This window comes from Ostrea edulis, chromosome 6 (genome assembly GCF_947568905.1).
Source record: "Ostrea edulis chromosome 6, xbOstEdul1.1, whole genome shotgun sequence".
In the NCBI taxonomy this organism is placed as follows: domain Eukaryota; kingdom Metazoa; phylum Mollusca; class Bivalvia; order Ostreida; family Ostreidae; genus Ostrea; species Ostrea edulis.
In genome coordinates, this window is record NC_079169.1 from 20,546,236 (window position 1) to 20,565,543 (window position 19,308).

The window sequence follows — 19,308 nt, forward strand, 5'->3', positions numbered from 1 at the left end:
CAGAGGGAGTGTGATTAGTATTAAGTAAACGGAGAATGATCTGTAGACAGAGGGAGTGTGATTAGTATTATGTAAACAGAGAATGATCTGTAGACAGAGGGAGTGTGATTAGTATTATGTAAACAGAGAGTGATCTGTAGACAGAGGAAGTGTGATTAGTATTATGTGAACAGAGAATGATCTGTAGACAGAGGGAGTGTGATTAGTATTATGTAAACAGAGAATGATCTGTAGACAGAGGAAGTGTGATTAGTATTATGTAAACAGAGAATGATCTGTAGACAGAGGGAGTGTGATTAGTATTATGTAAACAGAGAATGATCTGTAGACAGAGAATGATCTGTAGACAGAGGAAGTGTGATTAGTATTATGTAAACAGAGAATGATCTGTAGACAGGATGTGTGATTAGTATTGTGTGAACAGAGAATGATCTGTAGACAGAGAAAGTGTGATTAGTATTATGTAAACAGAGAATGATCTGTAGACAGAGGGAGTGTGATTAGTATTATGTAAACAGAGAATGATCTGTAGACAGAGGATGTGTGATTAGTATTATGGAAACGGAGAATGATCTGTAGACAGAGGAAGTGTGATTAGTATTATGTAAACAGAGAATGATCTGTAGACAGAGGGAGTGTGATTAGTATTATGTAAACAGAGAATGATCTGTAGACAGAGAATGATCTGTAGACAGAGGAAGTGTGATTAGTATTATGTAAACAGAGAATGATCTGTAGACAGAGGATGTGTGATTAGTATTATGTAAACAGAGAATGATCTGTAGACAGAGGAAGTGTGATTAGTATTATGTAAACAGAGAATGATCTGTAGACAGAGGGAGTGTGATTAGTATTATGTAAACAGAGAATGATCTGTAGACAGAGAATGATCTGTAGACAGAGGAAGTGTGATTAGTATTATGTAAACAGAGAATGATCTGTAGACAGAGGATGTGTGATTAGTATTATGTAAACAGAGAATGATCTGTAGACAGAGGAAGTGTGATTAGTATTATGTAAACAGAGAATGATCTGTAGACAGAGGGAGTGTGATTAGTATTATGTAAACAGGGAATGATCTGTAGACAGGATGTGTGATTAGTATTATGTAAACAGAGAATGATCTGTAGACAGGACGTGTGATTAGTATTATGTAAACAGAGAATGATCTGTAGACAGAGGAAGTGTGATTAGTATTATGTAAACAGAGAATGATCTGTAGACAGGATGTGTGATTAGTATTATGTAAACAGAGAATGATCTGTAGACAGAGGAGGTGTGATTAGTATTAAGTATACAGAGAATGATCTGTAGACAGGAAGTGTGATTAGTATTATGTAAACAGAGAATGATCTGTAGACAGAGGAACTGTGATTAGTATTAAGTATACAGAGAATGATCTGTAGACAGAGGGAGTGTGATTAGTATTAAGTAAACGGAGAATGATCTGTAGACAGAGGGAGTGTGATTAGTATTATGTAAACAGAGAATGATCTGTAGACAGAGGGAGTGTGATTAGTATTATGTAAACAGAGAGTGATCTGTAGACAGAGGAAGTGTGATTAGTATTATGTGAACAGAGAATGATCTGTAGACAGAGGGAGTGTGATTAGTATTATGTAAACAGAGAATGATCTGTAGACAGAGGAAGTGTGATTAGTATTATGTAAACAGAGAATGATCTGTAGACAGAGAATGATCTGTAGACAGAGGAAGTGTGATTAGTATTATGTAAACAGAGAATGATCTGTAGACAGGATGTGTGATTAGTATTGTGTGAACAGAGAATGATCTGTAGACAGAGAAAGTGTGATTAGTATTATGTAAACAGAGAATGATCTGTAGACAGAGGGAGTGTGATTAGTATTATGTAAACAGAGAATGATCTGTAGACAGAGGATGTGTGATTAGTATTATGGAAACGGAGAATGATCTGTAGACAGAGGAAGTGTGATTAGTATTATGTAAACAGAGAATGATCTGTAGACAGAGGGAGTGTGATTAGTATTATGTAAACAGAGAATGATCTGTAGACAGAGAATGATCTGTAGACAGAGGAAGTGTGATTAGTATTATGTAAACAGAGAATGATCTGTAGACAGAGGATGTGTGATTAGTATTATGTAAACAGAGAATGATCTGTAGACAGAGGAAGTGTGATTAGTATTATGTAAACAGAGAATGATCTGTAGACAGAGGGAGTGTGATTAGTATTATGTAAACAGAGAATGATCTGTAGACAGAGAATGATCTGTAGACAGAGGAAGTGTGATTAGTATTATGTAAACAGAGAATGATCTGTAGACAGAGGATGTGTGATTAGTATTATGTAAACAGAGAATGATCTGTAGACAGAGGAAGTGTGATTAGTATTATGTAAACAGAGAATGATCTGTAGACAGAGGGAGTGTGATTAGTATTATGTAAACAGGGAATGATCTGTAGACAGGATGTGTGATTAGTATTATGTAAACAGAGAATGATCTGTAGACAGGACGTGTGATTAGTATTATGTAAACAGAGAATGATCTGTAGACAGAGGAAGTGTGATTAGTATTATGTAAACAGAGAATGATCTGTAGACAGGATGTGTGATTAGTATTATGTAAACAGAGAATGATCTGTAGACAGAGGAGGTGTGATTAGTATTAAGTATACAGAGAATGATCTGTAGACAGGAAGTGTGATTAGTATTATGTAAACAGAGAATGATCTGTAGACAGAGGAACTGTGATTAGTATTAAGTATACAGAGAATGATCTGTAGACAGAGGGAGTGTGATTAGTATTAAGTAAACGGAGAATGATCTGTAGACAGAGGGAGTGTGATTAGTATTATGTAAACAGAGAATGATCTGTAGACAGAGGGAGTGTGATTAGTATTATGTAAACAGAGAGTGATCTGTAGACAGAGGAAGTGTGATTAGTATTATGTGAACAGAGAATGATCTGTAGACAGAGGGAGTGTGATTAGTATTATGTAAACAGAGAATGATCTGTAGACAGAGGAAGTGTGATTAGTATTATGTAAACAGAGAATGATCTGTAGACAGAGGGAGTGTGATTAGTATTATGTAAACAGAGAATGATCTGTAGACAGAGAATGATCTGTAGACAGAGGAAGTGTGATTAGTATTATGTAAACAGAGAATGATCTGTAGACAGGATGTGTGATTAGTATTGTGTGAACAGAGAATGATCTGTAGACAGAGAAAGTGTGATTAGTATTATGTAAACAGAGAATGATCTGTAGACAGAGGGAGTGTGATTAGTATTATGTAAACAGAGAATGATCTGTAGACAGAGGATGTGTGATTAGTATTATGGAAACGGAGAATGATCTGTAGACAGAGGAAGTGTGATTAGTATTATGTAAACAGAGAATGATCTGTAGACAGAGGGAGTGTGATTAGTATTATGTAAACAGAGAATGATCTGTAGACAGAGGAAGTGTGATTAGTATTATGTAAACAGAGAATGATCTGTAGACAGAGGATGTGTGATTAGTATTATGTAAACAGAGAATGATCTGTAGACAGAGGAAGTGTGATTAGTATTATGTAAACAGAGAATGATCTGTAGACAGAGGGAGTGTGATTAGTATTATGTAAACAGGGAATGATCTGTAGACAGGATGTGTGATTAGTATTATGTAAACAGAGAATGATCTGTAGACAAAGGATGTGTGATTAGTATTATGTAAACAGATAATGATCTGTAGACAGAGGGAGTGTGATTAGTATTGTGTAAACAGAGAATGATCTGTAGACAAAGGAAGTGTGATTAGTATATGTAAACAGAGAATGATCTGTAGACAGGATGTGTGATTAGTATTATGTAAACAGAGAATGATCTGTAGACAGAGGGAGTGTGATTAGTATTATGTAAACAGAGAATGATCTGTAGACAGAGGGAGTGTGATTAGTATTATGTAAACAGAGAATGATCTGTAGACAGAGGATGTGTGATTAGTATTATGTAAACAGAGAATGATCTGTAGACAGAGGGAGTGTGATTAGTATTATGTAAACAGAGAATGATCTGTAGACAGGATGTGTGATTAGTATTGTGTAAACAGAGAATGATCTGTAGACAGAGGAAGTGTGATTAGTATTATGTAAACAGAGAATGATCTGTAGACAGGATGTGTGATTAGTATTATGTCAACAGAGAATGATCTGTAGACAGAGGGAGTGTGATTAGTATTATGTAAACAGAGAATGATCTGTAGACAGAGGGAGTGTGATTAGTATTAAGTAAACAGAGAATGATCTGTAGACAGAGGAAGTGTGATTAGTATTAAGTAAACAGAATGATCTGTAGACAGGACGTGTGATTAGTATTGTGTAAACAGAGAATGATCTGTAGACAGAGGAAGTGTGATTAGTATTATGTAAACAGAGAATGATCTGTAGACAGGATGTGTGATTAGTATTGAATATACAGAGAATGATCTGTAGACAGAGGAAGTGTGATTAGTATTAAATATACAGAGAATGATCTGTAGACAGGAAGTGTGATTAGTATTGTGTAAACAGAGGATGATCTGTAGACAGAGGATGTGTGATTAGTATTATGTAAACAGAGAATGATCTGTAGACAGAGGGAGTGTGATTAGTATTATGTAAACAGAGAATGATCTGTAGACAGAGAATGATCTGTAGACAGAGGAAGTGTGATTAGTATTATGTAAACAGAGAATGATCTGTAGACAGGATGTGTGATTAGTATTGTGTGAACAGAGAATGATCTGTAGACAGAGAAAGTGTGATTAGTATTATGTAAACAGAGAATGATCTGTAGACAGAGGGAGTGTGATTAGTATTATGTAAACAGAGAATGATCTGTAGACAGAGGATGTGTGATTAGTATTATGTAAACGGAGAATGATCTGTAGACAGAGGAAGTGTGATTAGTATTATGTAAACAGAGAATGATCTGTAGACAGAGGGAGTGTGATTAGTATTATGTAAACAGAGAATGATCTGTAGACAGAGAATGATCTGTAGACAGAGGAAGTGTGATTAGTATTATGTAAACAGAGAATGATCTGTAGACAGAGGAAGTGTGATTAGTATTATGTAAACAGAGAATGATCTGTAGACAGAGGAAGTGTGATTAGTATTATGTAAACAGAGAATGATCTGTAGACAGAGGGAGTGTGATTAGTATTATGTAAACAGGGAATGATCTGTAGACAGGATGTGTGATTAGTATTATGTAAACAGAGAATGATCTGTAGACAAAGGATGTGTGATTAGTATTATGTAAACAGAGAATGATCTGTAGACAGAGAATGATCTGTAGACAGAGGAAGTGTGATTAGTATTATGTAAACAGAGAATGATCTGTAGACAGGATGTGTGATTAGTATTGTGTGAACAGAGAATGATCTGTAGACAGAGAAAGTGTGATTAGTATTATGTAAACAGAGAATGATCTGTAGACAGAGGGAGTGTGATTAGTATTATGTAAACAGAGAACGATCTGTAGACAGAGGATGTGTGATTAGTATTATGGAAACGGAGAATGATCTGTAGACAGAGGAAGTGTGATTAGTATTATGTAAACAGAGAATGATCTGTAGACAGAGGGAGTGTGATTAGTATTATGTAAACAGAGAATGATCTGTAGACAGAGAATGATCTGTAGACAGAGGAAGTGTGATTAGTATTATGTAAACAGAGAATGATCTGTAGACAGAGGATGTGTGATTAGTATTATGTAAACAGAGAATGATCTGTAGACAGAGGAAGTGTGATTAGTATTATGTAAACAGAGAATGATCTGTAGACAGAGGGAGTGTGATTAGTATTATGTAAACAGGGAATGATCTGTAGACAGGATGTGTGATTAGTATTATGTAAACAGAGAATGATCTGTAGACAAAGGATGTGTGATTAGTATTATGTAAACAGAGAATGATCTGTAGACAGGGAGTGTGATTAGTATTGTGTAAACAGAGAATGATCTGTAGACAGAGGAAGTGTGATTAGTATATGTAAACAGAGAATGATCTGTAGACAGGATGTGTGATTAGTATTATGTAAACAGAGAATGATCTGTAGACAGAGGGAGTGTGATTAGTATTATGTAAACAGAGAATGATCTGTAGACAGAGGGAGTGTGATTAGTATTATGTAAACAGAGAATGATCTGTAGACAGGATGTGTGATTAGTATTATGTAAACAGAGAATGATCTGTAGACAGAGGGAGTGTGATTAGTATTATGTAAACAGAGAATGATCTGTAGACAGAGGGAGTGTGATTAGTATTATGTAAACAGAGAATGATCTGTAGACAGAGGATGTGTGATTAGTATTATGTAAACAGAGAATGATCTGTAGACAGAGGGAGTGTGATTAGTATTATGTAAACAGAGAATGATCTGTAGACAGGATGTGTGATTAGTATTGTGTAAACAGAGAATGATCTGTAGACAGAGGAAGTGTGATTAGTATTATGTAAACAGAGAATGATCTGTAGACAGGATGTGTGATTAGTATTATGTCAACAGAGAATGATCTGTAGACAGAGGGAGTGTGATTAGTATTATGTAAACAGAGAATGATCTGTAGACAGAGGGAGTGTGATTAGTATTAAGTAAACAGAGAATGATCTGTAGACAGAGGAAGTGTGATTAGTATTAAGTAAACAGAATGATCTGTAGACAGGACGTGTGATTAGTATTGTGTAAACAGAGAATGATCTGTAGACAGAGGAAGTGTGATTAGTATTATGTAAACAGAGAATGATCTGTAGACAGGATGTGTGATTAGTATTGAATATACAGAGAATGATCTGTAGACAGAGGAAGTGTGATTAGTATTAAATATACAGAGAATGATCTGTAGACAGGAAGTGTGATTAGTATTGTGTAAACAGAGGATGATCTGTAGACAGAGGATGTGTGATTAGTATTATGTAAACAGAGAATGATCTGTAGACAGAGGGAGTGTGATTAGTATTATGTAAACAGAGAATGATCTGTAGACAGAGAATGATCTGTAGACAGAGGAAGTGTGATTAGTATTATGTAAACAGAGAATGATCTGTAGACAGGATGTGTGATTAGTATTGTGTGAACAGAGAATGATCTGTAGACAGAGAAAGTGTGATTAGTATTATGTAAACAGAGAATGATCTGTAGACAGAGGGAGTGTGATTAGTATTATGTAAACAGAGAATGATCTGTAGACAGAGGATGTGTGATTAGTATTATGTAAACGGAGAATGATCTGTAGACAGAGGAAGTGTGATTAGTATTATGTAAACAGAGAATGATCTGTAGACAGAGGGAGTGTGATTAGTATTATGTAAACAGAGAATGATCTGTAGACAGAGAATGATCTGTAGACAGAGGAAGTGTGATTAGTATTATGTAAACAGAGAATGATCTGTAGACAGAGGAAGTGTGATTAGTATTATGTAAACAGAGAATGATCTGTAGACAGAGGAAGTGTGATTAGTATTATGTAAACAGAGAATGATCTGTAGACAGAGGGAGTGTGATTAGTATTATGTAAACAGGGAATGATCTGTAGACAGGATGTGTGATTAGTATTATGTAAACAGAGAATGATCTGTAGACAAAGGATGTGTGATTAGTATTATGTAAACAGAGAATGATCTGTAGACAGAGAATGATCTGTAGACAGAGGAAGTGTGATTAGTATTATGTAAACAGAGAATGATCTGTAGACAGGATGTGTGATTAGTATTGTGTGAACAGAGAATGATCTGTAGACAGAGAAAGTGTGATTAGTATTATGTAAACAGAGAATGATCTGTAGACAGAGGGAGTGTGATTAGTATTATGTAAACAGAGAACGATCTGTAGACAGAGGATGTGTGATTAGTATTATGGAAACGGAGAATGATCTGTAGACAGAGGAAGTGTGATTAGTATTATGTAAACAGAGAATGATCTGTAGACAGAGGGAGTGTGATTAGTATTATGTAAACAGAGAATGATCTGTAGACAGAGAATGATCTGTAGACAGAGGAAGTGTGATTAGTATTATGTAAACAGAGAATGATCTGTAGACAGAGGATGTGTGATTAGTATTATGTAAACAGAGAATGATCTGTAGACAGAGGAAGTGTGATTAGTATTATGTAAACAGAGAATGATCTGTAGACAGAGGGAGTGTGATTAGTATTATGTAAACAGGGAATGATCTGTAGACAGGATGTGTGATTAGTATTATGTAAACAGAGAATGATCTGTAGACAAAGGATGTGTGATTAGTATTATGTAAACAGAGAATGATCTGTAGACAGGGAGTGTGATTAGTATTGTGTAAACAGAGAATGATCTGTAGACAGAGGAAGTGTGATTAGTATATGTAAACAGAGAATGATCTGTAGACAGGATGTGTGATTAGTATTATGTAAACAGAGAATGATCTGTAGACAGAGGGAGTGTGATTAGTATTATGTAAACAGAGAATGATCTGTAGACAGAGGGAGTGTGATTAGTATTATGTAAACAGAGAATGATCTGTAGACAGGATGTGTGATTAGTATTATGTAAACAGAGAATGATCTGTAGACAGAGGGAGTGTGATTAGTATTATGTAAACAGAGAATGATCTGTAGACAGGATGTGTGATTAGTATTGTGTAAACAGAGAATGATCTGTAGACAGAGGAAGTGTGATTAGTATTATGTAAACAGAGAATGATCTGTAGACAGGATGTGTGATTAGTATTATGTAAACAGAGAATGATCTGTAGACAGAGGGAGTGTGATTAGTATTATGTAAACAGAGAATGATCTGTAGACAGAGGGAGTGTGATTAGTATTAAGTAAACAGAGAATGATCTGTAGACAGAGGAAGTGTGATTAGTATTAAGTAAACAGAATGATCTGTAGACAGGACGTGTGATTAGTATTGTGTAAACAGAGAATGATCTGTAGACAGAGGAAGTGTGATTAGTATTATGTAAACAGAGAATGATCTGTAGACAGGATGTGTGATTAGTATTGAATATACAGAGAATGATCTGTAGACGGAGGAAGTGTGATTAGTATTAAGTATACAGAGAATGATCTGTAGACAGGAAGTGTGATTAGTATTGTGTAAACAGAGGATGATCTGTAGACAGAGGATGTGTGATTAGTATTATGTAAACAGAGAATGATCTGTAGACAGAGGGAGTGTGATTAGTATTATGTAAACAGAGGATGATCTGTAGACAGAGGATGTGTGATTAGTATTATGTAAACAGAGAATGATCTGTAGACAGGGGGAGTGTGATTAGTATTATGTAAACAGAGAATGATCTGTAGACAGGGGGAGTGTGATTAGTATTATGTAAACAGAGAATGATCTGTAGACAGGATGTGTGATTAATATTATGTATTGGTTAATGTTTAAAGAAACTTTAGGTAGAACATGTCAACAACAGCACAAACATTGAGATAGGAATATTCTGTCTATTCTAAGAATCACGCAGGAAATAGGCCTACCTAATGATTGGTTTTCAGAGTTACTTGTATTACAACAAACAAGAGGTATTTCTTGACTATTTTCCTATTCTTGCACAACAAAAATACAATGGCATTTGGTCTAAACTAAGGGGAGGGGGTTGTTTCCACATTCAGGTTGTGAATAAGTTAATGTATTTAGGCAGTCATATTTTTTTTTCTTCATCTTTGACGATATTGAAGAATATTTGTGCATAAAATGTTCTTGATAATTTTTGAATTGATAAAAAAAAAGAAAATACAAGTAGTTGTCAGGTTGTTTATTCTGTGTGTGTTAAACATTGCATTAATTTGACTGAATATTAACCAGAAACCAGCCTTCCACTTCACTTCTTTGGTTCTGTTATATGTACATACACATGTATAGTCTGAAGGATACACAAGATCTTTCTCTAGACAAAACCTGAATGTTGATATCAGCATCTTTTACTGGAATTAAGATTTTCTAGCAAGTTAAAGGAAGTTGTCTGCATGTAAAGAAATATTACTGCTTTAATTGTATGTGGAGTGCTGTTGAAATTGACATAATGTTCAGGTATGTCTAAACATGCTGGTTTTTCTGTGATACTGAAACGATGCTTTCTCCTGTTTCAACAGAGGACAGATGATGACGCCAGTGTGCATGATCAAGTGATCTGGTGAGAATTTTATCACATCAATACTTTTCTATTGTTTAGTGTGAAAATACCACTCCTAAAACCTTTTGTGAATGACATCACTTAATTTACATTAATTTAATTGGCATTGCAATGTCAAGTCAATTATGGCAAGTTGATAAGTCTTATCATTATTTTCATTGTGTTCTACCCTAAAGTTATGGTTATCACAAACAATGGATTTAGTCTTTATTGTTGTGATTTAGGGTATATATATATACACATGATGGTTTTAGTCTTTATTGCTGTGATTTAGGGTATATATATACATGATGGATTTAGTCTTTATTGCTGTGATTTAGGGTATATATATATATACACATGATGGATTTAGTCTTTATTGTTGTGATTTAGGGTATATATATATATATATACACATGATGGATTTAGTCTTTATTGCTGTGATTTAGGGTATATATATATATATATATATATACACATGATGGATTTAGTCTTTATTGTTATGATTTAGGGTATATATATACACATGATGGATTTAGTCTTTATTGTTGTGATTTAGGGTATATATATACACATGATGGATTTAGTCTTTATTGTTATGATTTAGGGTATATATATACACATGATGGATTTAGTCTTTATTGCTGTGATTTAGGGTATATATATACATGATGGATTTAGTCTTTATTGTTGTGATTTAGGGTATATATACACATGATGGATTTAGTCTTTATTGCTGTGATTTAGGGTATATATATACATGATGGATTTAGTCTTTATTGCTGTGATTTAGGGTATATATATACATGATGGATTTAGTCTTTATTGCTGTGATTTAGGGTATGTATATACACATGATGGATTTAGTCTTTATTGTGGTGATTTAGGGTATATATACACATGATGGATTTAGTCTTTATTGTTGTGATTTAGGGTATATATATACACATGATGGATTTAGTCTTTATTGTTATGATTTAGGGTATATATATACACATGATGGATTTAGTCTTTATTGTTGTGATTTAGGGTATATATACATGATGGATTTAGTCTTTATTGCTGTGATTTAGGGTATATATATACACATGATGGATTTAGTCTTTATTGTTGTGATTTAGGGTATGTATATACACATGATGGATTTAGTCTTTATTGTTATGATTTAGGGTATATATACACATGATGGATTTAGTCTTTATTGTTGTGATTTATGGTATATATATACACATGATGGATTTAGTCTTTATTGTTATGATTTAGGGTATATATACACATGGTGGATTTAGTCTTTATTGTTATGATTTAGGGTATATATATACACATGATGGATTTAGTCTTTATTGTTGTGATTTAGGGTATATATACATGATGGATTTAGTCTTTTTTCTGTGATTTAGGGCCATACATTGCAGTGGCTTGGAAGACTTACTGCTTTACATTGCCAGTTCAGAGGATGAAAGAAATTTTTCGATGCACGTTTTAGAAATTGTGTCGCTGATGTTTAGAGAACAGGTAATTTTACTCAGTATCAATGGCTGAATCTACAGGGGGATTAGGGAAGGAATTGGCGGATCGTGATTTTAACTTCACATGTACCTGTTTATCAGTGCAGTGTTATGATGGAATCTGTTGATTGTAGACTCCAGACATGTTGGCTACGGCGGGTGTGAGCAGATCTATGACAGAGAAAGAACGAGATGAGAGGTACGTGTAGAGTTGTCTTTCCTTACCCATTAAAGTCCATATAAATAGAAAATGAAGTGTAATGGGATTGTCATTTCATAGTGATTGTGTACATGTTGGTTGTGTTTCAGGGAGCTTCAGATGGCTATAGAGCAGGAACAAGCACAGAGAAGGGTTAACATGATGAAATACAGCACCAGGTATAATAATAAAATTAAGACACATGATAAATTTACAGAACTGTAACTGAGTAATTTTGTTACTATGGCAACTAATTAATGATCAGCAAAATCAATTCTGTCTTTCATTTTCCCCATTTGCAGGCACTCTAGGTTTGGAGGAACTTACGTGGTACAGAATATGAAGTCGATTAGTGACCGAGACGTCATATTCCACAAAAACCAGAAAGATGTTTCCAACTTGACATTTGACATCAATAAGAAGCCGAAAAAGAAAGCCAAAAATCGTCAGCCAATCAAAGAACAGGAAGTGACGAGGCGGTCCACGCTGAGTATCCGACTTGGGCTGAAGGAGTTTTGTGTTCAGTTCCTGGAGAGCTGCTACAATCCTCTGATGTATGCTGTCAAGGTATGGAAGTTAGATATATCGGGGAGAATGCATGTGGTCTGTAGAGTCTGTCTATAAACTGCATCAGTCATAAATAAATGATGATCTGAACCAATTCATCTACTGATTCATCCAATGTCTGGTTACATTTTCAAGTACCTGGATGTCAATATTTTCACATTTAGTTGTGATTCCATGTTCACAGGACGTACTGAACCGAGAGAAAGCACAGGACCACGATGAGACTTACTATATGTGGGCAATGCGGTTCTTCATGGAGTTCTGTAGACTGCACAGCAAGCAAGTGGAACTGGTCAGGTAAATAGCACAGATCAGGCAGGAGAAACTGTTGGGTAAATACATGTAGCACAGATCAGGCAGGAGAAACTGTCGGGTAAATAGCACAGATCAGGCAGGAGAAACTGTTGGGTAAATAGCACAGATCAGGCAGGAGAAACTGTTGGGTAAATAGCACAGATCAGGCAGGAGAAACTGTCAGGTAACTAGCACAGATCAGGCAGGAGAAACTGTCGGGTAAATAGCACAGATCAGGCAGGTGGAACTGTCGGGTAAATAGTACAGATCAGGCAGGAGAAACTGTCGGGTAAATAGCACAGATCAGGCAGGAGAAACTGTCGGGTAAATAGCACAGATCAGGCAGGAGAAACTGTCGGGTAAATAGCACTGATCAGGCAAGAGAAACTGTCGGGTAAATAGCACAGATCAGGCAGGAGAAACTGTCGGGTAAATAGCACAGATCAGGCAGGTGGAACTGTCGGGTAAATAGTACAGATCAGGCAGGTGAAACTGTTGGGTAAATAGCACTGATCAGGCAGGTAATAGTTCTGACTGCTATAGCTGTTATATTTAGTGATAACTAAGACAGTATTCACAGTTTGAGTTATGTGTTCTGTTATATTTAGTGATGACTCAGACAGCATTCACAGTTTGAGTTATGTGTTCTGTTATATTTAGTGATGACTCAGACAGTATTCACAGTTTGAGTTATGTGTTCTGTTATATTTAGTGATATCTCAGACAGTATTCACAGTTTGAGTTAAGTGTTATGTTATATTTAGTGATAACTCAGACGGTGTTCACAGTTTGAGTTATGTGTTCTGTTATATTTAGTGATAACTAAGACAGTATGCTTGGTTAGAGTTAAGTATCTTGTTATATTCAATGAATTCTCTGTTTGAGTTGAATGCCCTTTTGATATCTTTACAGTGAGACTCTATCGGTGCCAACCTTCCACTACATCCAGGTACAGCTGTTCCAGTACTATGAGATGATTATGATGGAGAAAAAAGAAGCCAAAATCTGGGCTAAACGGTGAGGACACATCACTAAACAGATTGTATAGATATCACTAAACAGATTGTATAGACATCACTAAACAGATTGTATAGACATCACTAAACAGATTGTATAGACACATCACTAAACAGATTGTATAGACATCACTAAACAGATTGTATAGACATCACTAGACAGATTGTATAGATATCACTAAACAGATTGTATAGACATCACTAAACAGATTGTATAGACATCACTAAACAGATTGTATAGACACATCACTAAACAGATTGTATAGACACATCACTAAACAGATTGTATAGACACATCACTAAACAGATTGTATAGACATCACTAAACAGATTGTATAGACACATCACTAAACAGATTGTATAGACACATCACTAAACAGATTGTATAGACACATCACTAAACAGATTGTATAGACATCACTAAACAGATTGTATAGGCACATCACTAAACAGATTGTATAGACACATCACTAAACAGATTGTATAGACATCACTAAACAGATTGTATAGACACATCACTAAACAGATTGTATAGACACATCACTAAACAGATTGTATAGACATCACTAGACAGATTGTATAGACATCACTAAACAGATTGTATAGACACATCACTAAACAGATTGTATAGACACATCACTAAACAGATTGTATAGATATCACTAAACAGATTGTATAGACACATCACTAAACAGATTGTATAGACATCACTAAACAGATTGTATAGACACATCACTAAACAGATTGTATAGACACATTACTAAACAGATTGTATAGATATCACTAAACAGATTGTATAGACACATCACTAAACAGATTGTATAGATATCACTAAACAGATTGTATAGACTTCACTAAACAGATTGTATAGACATCACTAAACAGATTGTATAGACATCACTAGACAGATTGTATAGACATCACTAGACAGATTGTAGACACATCACTAAACAGATTGTATAGACACATCACTAAACAGATTGTATAGACATCACTAAACAGATTGTATAGACACATCACTAAACAGATTGTATAGACATCACTAAACAGATTGTATAGACACAATATAGATATCACTAAACAGATTGTATAGACACATCACTAAACAGATTGTATAGACATCACTAAACAAATTGTATAGACATCACTAAACAGATTGGATAGACGTGCTTTAGAAGACTTCTAATAGTCAATTTCCAATCCATATTTTATTTGTTCTTAGTCTTTTATTCATGTCTTTTCATCAGGCATTTTGAAATTATTTGACTTTCACAGTAAATGTGCATTTTTGGACCCTTATTCTTTTGACAGGGTGCATCTGGCCTTGAAGGCTTATCAGGAATTACTAATGACCCTGGATACCATGGATAGGTCAGGCAACAGTCAGCTGATGGAAAGTTCAAAGGTCATCAAAAGTAGGTCAATGAGTTTTACCTATACAGTTAATTCTCATGAAGCAGTTGTCATTTGTCATTTGAAAATGTGGCGGTATAACAAATTTGGTGATGCATTGAATTTGAACATATCAATCAAAGGTTTGATCATATGAGTTGCATATTCATTGAACAAATTAGAAATACATTTATGACATGCATTTATTTTGATAGGTAAAATATATTGTTCTATAATGAAGTATATATGCTAATGAATAAAAGAATATTGCCATTGTGATTTATATAAGACTCTTCATTCACATTGACAACATAATACTCAAAATTTATGTCAGTATATTATACATTGTAATACAATCCTGCATATATTTCTTTTCAGGTAACATATTCTACATGATGGAGTTTCGAGATACTTTTCTAACTTTACTGAGAAAGTTTAATGAAAGCACCCAGTCAAGGTCAGTGACAGGCCGGACCACATGCTTTATCGTGAAGTTTACACATGTTCAAGAATTTCAGTCAGGTTTTGTCTATGTGATCCTCGTTTGTTTGCTATGTAGGTCATTTGTTTGCTATGTAGGTCATTTGTTGGCTATGTAGGTCATTTGTTTGCTATGTAGGTCATTTCTAAAAGATCTGGTGGAAACAACTCATCTGTTCTTGAAGATGCTAGAGAGAATGACCAAAGGGAATTCCCATCTCATCGTTCAGAAGAAGAAAAACAAGAGGAGGAAAAAGAAGAAACAAAGAGGTACTTTTAAAGAAATATTGGGTTAACGTACACTTGCAAATGTAAATTAACCTGATGATGATAGCCTCCTGTTGAAGTTCTGAGACTAACGTAAAAACAAGGAAAGATCGTCTTACCTGTCATTAAAAAGGTGTATTATACCGTACATTTCAGCTGCCACAGCCCAGCCCGGGGAACCAACTCCAGAGGAGCTAGAGGAGAAATGGGATGATATATCTGGAGAGTTGTCTTCCCTTATACAAGGACGAGGAGAGTTACCAACAGATGTCTCTCCATTCGATGCTGCATCAGAAGTGGACATAGACCAGCAAAGGTACTAATCATAAATGTCTGATCCTATATAGAATATAATCCAACACAGCTACAAGTCATAAATGTCTGATACTATTGTATATGCATGTAGGACTTGGACTAACAAAGGTGCCAACCTGGTCTAAATCTCTGATCCTATATAAGAGATATGGTATCGGGATTATTTTGTAGTCCTTAATGTTCATTGTATGACTGATGATGAATATGAGAGGAGGGATGGTTGGAGTTCAAGTTTTCATTGTTCTGCTAATAGTTCCATTGATAGGGATATTTCAAGTTAGCATACATATCATGTGTTTAGCATTTCTTAGGCATTGTTTTAATTTATGACCATGAAGTTTTACCTACTATTGAAAAACTTTAACCTTGACCATAACTTTCGAGTGGTTGTTGATATGACTTTCATATTTCATATGTGTATTCCTTAAAACAAAATCTTTCTTAAGGCACCAAAATGTTTCACCTCCTGACCTTGAAGTTTTACCTACTTTTGAACAATTCTAATATTAGCCATAACTTTCAAATGCTTAGTGATAGGGCTGTCATATTTCACATGTGTATTCAGTGTGACAAGACCTTTCTTTGGGTACCAAAATTATTTTGCTAGGGGCATCAGTGTTCTACATTTTGTTTCTAATCATGAATTGTGGAATTTAGGTCTATGGAATATTTTTACTATTTAAAGGGTAGATGCCATGATTCGTATTCAGGATGCCCTTAGAGACAACAATCCAGGAGAGGGGCTGGCTTTATTAAGGGCCGCAAGGTAATCAATACATGCATCACATCAACTTTATAGATTATCTGTATAGCCTCACCATAGTGTCGATATTCAATACATGCATCACATCTACTTTATAGATTATCTGTATAGCCTCACCATAGTGTCGATATTCAATACATGCATCACATCAACTTTATAGATGATCTGTATAGCCTCACCATAGTGTCGATATTCAATACATGCATCACATCAACTTTATAGATTATCTGTATAACCTCACCATAGTGTCGATATTCAATACATCCATCACATCAACTTTATAGATTATCTGTATAGCCTCACCATAGTGTCGATATTCAATACATGCATCACATCAACTTATAGATTAACTTCACCATAGTGTTCAGTTTTAAATTAAAATATATATACATGTACAGTGTAGATGGGTGTAGGTAAGGTCTTTTGTAGGTGATGTTTTCGTGCTTTAATGTATTCATGCTGTGATGTTTAAATGATGTGATGTTAAATGATGGGATGTTTAAATGCTGTGATGTTTTCGTTCTGTGATGTTTAAATGATGTGATGTTTTTGCAGAGAAGTATGGCCGGAAAGGAACCAGTTTGGTGCAGAAGACATTGCACCAGAGGATGAGTTCATGGCTGTCAGAGAAATCTATATGTCTAACCTACCCAGTAAGTAACCAGGCATTCCTTATAAATCTATCTGTCTAACCTACCCACTAAGTAACCAGGCATTCCTTATAAATCTGTCTAACCTACCCACTAAGTAACCAGGCATTCCTTATAAATCTATCTGTCTAACCTACCCACTAAGTAACCAGGCATTCCTTATAAATCTATGTCTAACCTACCCACTAAGTAACCAGGCATTCCTTATAAATCTATCTGTCTAACCTACCCAGTAAATAACCAGGCATTCCTTATAAATCTATCTGTCTAACCTACCCAGTCAGTAACCAGGCATTCCTTATAAATCTATGTCTAACCTACCCAGTAAGTAACCAGGCATTCCTTATAAATCTATCTGTCTAACCTACCCAGTAAGTAACCAGGCATTCCTTATAAATCTATGTCTAACCTACCCACTAAGTAACCAGGCATTCTTTATAAATCTTTGTGTTTAACTTACCCAGTATATAAAATACACATTTCTGATAAAGCTTCTTCTCAAACTTACCCAGTAAGTTAATAGACATTTCTTTAAAAAAATTTGGCTGGGGGGGGGGGGGGGGGGGGGGGGGGTTACACTGTCTGTCCACCATTACTCTGTCCATCATTGTTAGTTTGTCTGTCTGTCAGTCACGAAGACTTACCCATCACAATTCAGATTCATTCCCTTCAGATTCAGTCTGTTTACACCTTGTGACAGTATCCTTTTAATTGATACCAAAATAAAGTGATGACCCGCATACTGAAGATACCAAAACAAGAAATAAAGTGATGACCCGCATACTGAAGATACCAAAACAAAAAATAAAGTGATGACCCACATACTGAAGATACCAAAACAAAAAATAAAGTGATGACCCACATACTGAAGATACTTAAACAAGAAATAAAGTGATGACCCACATACTGAAGATACCAAAACAAAAAATAAAGTGATGACCCACATACTGAAGATACCAAAACAAGAAATAAAGTGATGACCCGCATACTGAAGATACCAAAACAAAAAATAAAGTGATGACCCACGTACTGAAGATACCAAAACAAAAAATTAAGTGATGACCCGCATACTGAAGATACCAAAACAAGAAATAAAGTGATGACCCGCATACTGAAGATACCAAAACAAGAAATAAAGTGATGACCCGCATACTGAAGATACCAAAACAAAAAATAAAGTGATGACCCGCATACTGAAGATACCAAAACAAAAAATAAAGTGATGACCCACATACTGAAGATACCAAAACAAAAAATAAAGTGATGACCCACATACTGAAGATACCAAAACAAAAAATAAAGTGATGACCCACATACTGAAGATACCAAAACAAAAAATAAAGTGATGACCCACATACTGAAGATACCAAAACAAAAAAAAAGTGATGACCCACATACTGAAGATACCAAAACAAAAAATTAAGTGATGACCCGCATACTGAAGATACCAAAACAAGAACCTCGGGTCTTGGAATTGTAAATTTTCCATAAGCTGTTGAAATATGTTTATTGATAATTTTCCCAGTAAAATATTATATGCATGTTACAAACAGATTGATTTTAATAGCATAAGCAGTTTTTAAGTATTGAAAAAGCTGGAATTGAATTGTTGGGGGTGGGGGGGGGGGGGGGGGAATTGTCAACAAGTTGAAAAATAATTTTATACAAATATAATGGTTGTGATAAATATCCTTATATAACAGCTGAATCTTAGGAAATCTTGATAATGCATATACTTATTTAAAACA

At 35.0% G+C, this 19,308-nt stretch overlaps 1 protein-coding gene across 1 annotated transcript in view; it reads left to right on the forward strand.

Moving 5' to 3' along the window:
• The window catches only part of LOC125683665 (protein timeless homolog), a 59,518-nt gene that overhangs the window by 5,945 nt on the left and 34,265 nt on the right, over positions 1-19,308 (forward strand). The window contains exons 7-19 of the mRNA XM_056142434.1: positions 10,090-10,130; positions 11,510-11,624; positions 11,752-11,816; positions 11,927-11,995; positions 12,119-12,383; positions 12,568-12,680; positions 13,590-13,694; positions 15,005-15,108; positions 15,464-15,542; positions 15,705-15,835; positions 15,989-16,148; positions 16,833-16,913; positions 17,466-17,563. Of these exons, the coding sequence (XP_055998409.1) occupies positions 10,090-10,130; positions 11,510-11,624; positions 11,752-11,816; positions 11,927-11,995; positions 12,119-12,383; positions 12,568-12,680; positions 13,590-13,694; positions 15,005-15,108; positions 15,464-15,542; positions 15,705-15,835; positions 15,989-16,148; positions 16,833-16,913; positions 17,466-17,563 (1,426 nt within the window). The remainder of the gene's footprint in view (positions 1-10,089; positions 10,131-11,509; positions 11,625-11,751; positions 11,817-11,926; positions 11,996-12,118; positions 12,384-12,567; positions 12,681-13,589; positions 13,695-15,004; positions 15,109-15,463; positions 15,543-15,704; positions 15,836-15,988; positions 16,149-16,832; positions 16,914-17,465; positions 17,564-19,308) is intronic.